Here is a 3556-nt window from a genome sequence, read left to right on the forward strand (position 1 = left end):
ATATACTGAACTAGGGGTACTGTAACGCACTCTTAATTGGCCTTGGTACGGTATATACTGAACACAACTTGGGGCACTGTGGCTCACTCTTACATGTCCTTAAATACCCGGTATATACTGAACACAACAAGGGGCACTGTAACGCAATCTTAATTGGCCTTAAATACCTGGTATATACTGAGCACAACTTGGGGCACTGTGGCTCACTCTTACTTGGGGGGCATATACTGAACACAACCAGGGCACTGTAACGCACTCTTAATTGGCCTTAAATACCCGGTAGATACTGAACACAACCTTGGGGTCACTGTGGCTCACTCTTATTTGTTAAATACCCAGCATATACTGAACACAACCAGGGGTTGTAACGCACTCTTAATTGGCCTTAAATCCGGTAGATACTACCAGGCATTAAATACCCGGTATATACTGAACACAGTAAGGGCACTGTGGCTCACTCTATTTGTTCATGTGCCCCCAAGTTGTGTTCAGTATATACCGGGCATTTAAGCCCAGTAACAGTGAGCCAAGTGCCCCCAAGTTGTGTTCAGTATTTACCGGCAACAAGTTTGGTTGTTCAGAACCCAGACTTGGTAAGTGGTAAGCATCCCAATTGCGTAGATTGATACTCATGGTGTTGCTAACTGGACGATAACGCGTGTATTTACATACCTCCGCCATATTGCTGGAATATTGCTGAGTGCGCTGTTAAACAATAAACACACACATCGTTTTCATTAAACATGGTCTACGTTTGGTCTTGAAGTAACTATGTGAATCAGGATGTGTAGCTTGGCTGATGGTGTGCCAACGTAACCCAAAGTCATATGACGTCATTTATAATAGTGATCACTGGATTGTCTATTCCAGAATATTCTTTACAGGCAGCTTGAATGTTCCTGAGAGCCAACAAACAAACAGAAAAAAACAACACACACAAATGAAAACTGGATCATGCAACAGTTTTAATTACCAGTCCATCTTTTGAAGCCAGTCTTCATTTCCAAATATCACAAAATATTTCGGACAGGGCGAAAATTCATTGTACTCTAAGCGTTCGTGTCCTTTTTGTAACACCAACAACTTCATGACAACAGAGAATGTGTCGGCACTTTTCCCTGAACAGCTTTGACGAGAAACTGTATATGAAGGGGTTGGCAACGGCATTCACGTGGGGAAAATACCAGACCAGATTGACGAGCATCATCTTGGTGAAAGACAAGTCATTAAAGTTGGGACGCAGGGTAGTAAACAAGGGAAAGGCCATCATAGGAGAGACACAGACGAGGTATACAATGGTCAGGATGAAGAATATCTTTGTGGGGATTACTTTCCTTTGAATCGTATCTCTGTGTTGCTTCTTGTGTTGATGGAGGGTTCGTCCTATGATACCATACAGTATTCCCATGAAAGCCGCTATTCCTATATACCATATGCTCAGAATAATTAAGAGTATCAATGCGTTTCCGTTCTGCTTGAATTTTTCCTGATAGTCACACCCAGGGAGCTCAATGCTGTCGTTGCCCAGATGTAGTTTCTTGTGACTGTCACCCACAGTTAGGAGAACAGGTATGCTAAGCATTAGCACAATAATACTGCCTCCGAGGAATAACTTCTTAGCCAGTGACTGGGTTATCTGTGAGGCCAGAGGATGACATACCTTCCTGTACCGCTCATATGCGATGATGCTCAGAAGGATGCCCGAGGTAACGGTCGTGAAATTGCTCATGAACGTTATGAACTTGCACATGTGTGGCGTGTTATTGGAACGTGTGAAGAAGGTGAAATAGAACGAAGTTGGAAGACATACACAGATGCTGAACAAGTCAAGCGTCGCTAAGGATTTGACAAAAAGTCCGTACATTGTAGGTGCCATGTGACGATGGTATATGTACAGAACCAAGCAGTTGCCAAGGAAACCGAGCACGAATAGGATGACCACGAAGACCAGAACAGGCCACAGAAGTCTGATTGACATGTCGGCATATCTGGACAAGGTGGAGTTGAGGCCGTCCATCACCTGGTGTGTGAGGTGCTGACTGAAATAGGAATACTTGTTGATTAAAGATCTGAGTACTGATTCCATTCTGGAATATATTTGCTCAGTAAGGGTATATCAGCCAGAACAACTCTTTACTAATAGTTGATAATTATATTGACCTATTGGTGTTGATAGTTGGTATCTTTAAATTTTCCAGAAAATAACTGATTTTTGTTATCATGTTCGCTGAATGTTTTCGCCAAAATGTTTTGAAATACAATATATGAGTTGCTTATACACAAGAAACTGAAGTGACGAGCCAACGCTTTAACAATTTTGCTGTCAATGAACAGACACTGATGTTCATAGTGTTATGTGAAGGGTGGTGTGTGTGTGTGTGTATGTGTGTGTGTTTGTATATGATATGCGGGGGTCATTCACATTGTACATGCTTCTCCATGAAAATCATCATCAGTCCCCTAGCAATTAATTATGAACGGTCCCTTAACTAGAGCTAATACTTTCCCTCTATATCCAAGTGAAATGCGCATTATCAGTGGATCTGAATAATCTGAATACATAAAAACGATACTAAGGAGGAGGAAAGTACCAACGAGGGGAGAAGCAAAACAGGCGTTAGGAAGTTGCAATATACAGTTTCTATAATAACTGCTGACTGCAAAAAAAGCAAACTGGTCCCATGGATCTTATGCGCTACGCTTAGACACGGACACAATGGCGACGCGCTTGGCAACGCGCCATATATTTACTACAGACAACGGGTGGTTAGATTTTTTTCCCTGCTGACTGCAGAAAAATAAGCCTACCTTAACAGGAGTTAATCTTTTCCCTCTATCCCCAAGTGAAACAACATGAACACTGAATCTGCATAAAACACTTACCGTAGAGGTAGAATCAAGGAAACCGAAACAGACGCTTGTTTCATTATGTACAGTCATTATTGCTGACGGCACAAAACTGTTCTTGGGGAATCAGACATTTTGGATTCACATTAAATGTCACTGTGCAGCTGCAACATAGCACGTAGCTCTGTAGGCTGCTTTCGTGTGGCTGCATATGTACTGCTTACACAGCAAAGGCACTGTAGCTCACTTTTACTTGGCCTAAAATACTCAGGTTGGTTTAGTTGTTGTTTAACGCCGCACTCAGCAATATTCCAGCTATATGGCGGCGGTCTGTAAATAATCGAGTTTGGACCAGACAATCCAGTGATCAACAGCAGGAGCCTTGATCTACGCAATTGGGATATGAAGACATGTGTCAACCAAGTCAGCGAGCCTGACAACCCAATCCCGTTAGTCGCCTTTTACGACAAGCATGGGTTACTGAAGCCAGTTCAAACCCGGTTCTTAATGGGTCTAAATACGAGTATATACGGAACACAAGTAGGTGGCACAGTAGTCGTCTCTTACTTGGCCTTAAATACCCGATATATGCTGAAAACAACAAGGGGCACTGTAGCTCACTCTTACTTGGGCCTTAAATACTCGGTATATACTGAACACAACTTAGGGGCACTCCAGCCCACTCTTTCTCGGCCTTAAATACCCTGTA

At 42.7% G+C, this 3556-nt stretch overlaps 1 protein-coding gene across 2 annotated transcripts; it reads right to left on the reverse strand.

Moving 5' to 3' along the window:
* Positions 1 to 963: 963 nt before the first annotated feature.
* On the reverse strand, positions 964 to 2946 carry LOC124256269 (fMet-Leu-Phe receptor-like). Of its 2 annotated transcripts, none has more exons than XM_046690237.1 (2): positions 2884 to 2946; positions 964 to 2039 (listed from the first exon to the last, which is right to left on the reverse strand). In XM_046690237.1, exons 1-2 carry the CDS (start codon positions 2925 to 2927, stop codon positions 1040 to 1042), a joined length of 1044 nt encoding a protein of 347 aa, XP_046546193.1. In that variant the 5' UTR covers positions 2928 to 2946; the 3' UTR covers positions 964 to 1039. The 2 variants fall into 2 exon arrangements, with proteins under 2 accessions (XP_046546193.1, XP_046546194.1); XM_046690238.1 differs by lacking the exon at positions 2884 to 2946 and adding an exon at positions 2809 to 2870.
* Positions 2947 to 3556: the final 610 nt, after the last annotated feature.

Source organism: Haliotis rubra, unplaced genomic scaffold (assembly GCF_003918875.1).
Source record: "Haliotis rubra isolate DU_JTF1 unplaced genomic scaffold, ASM391887v1 Scf621, whole genome shotgun sequence".
Taxonomy (NCBI): domain Eukaryota; kingdom Metazoa; phylum Mollusca; class Gastropoda; order Lepetellida; family Haliotidae; genus Haliotis; species Haliotis rubra.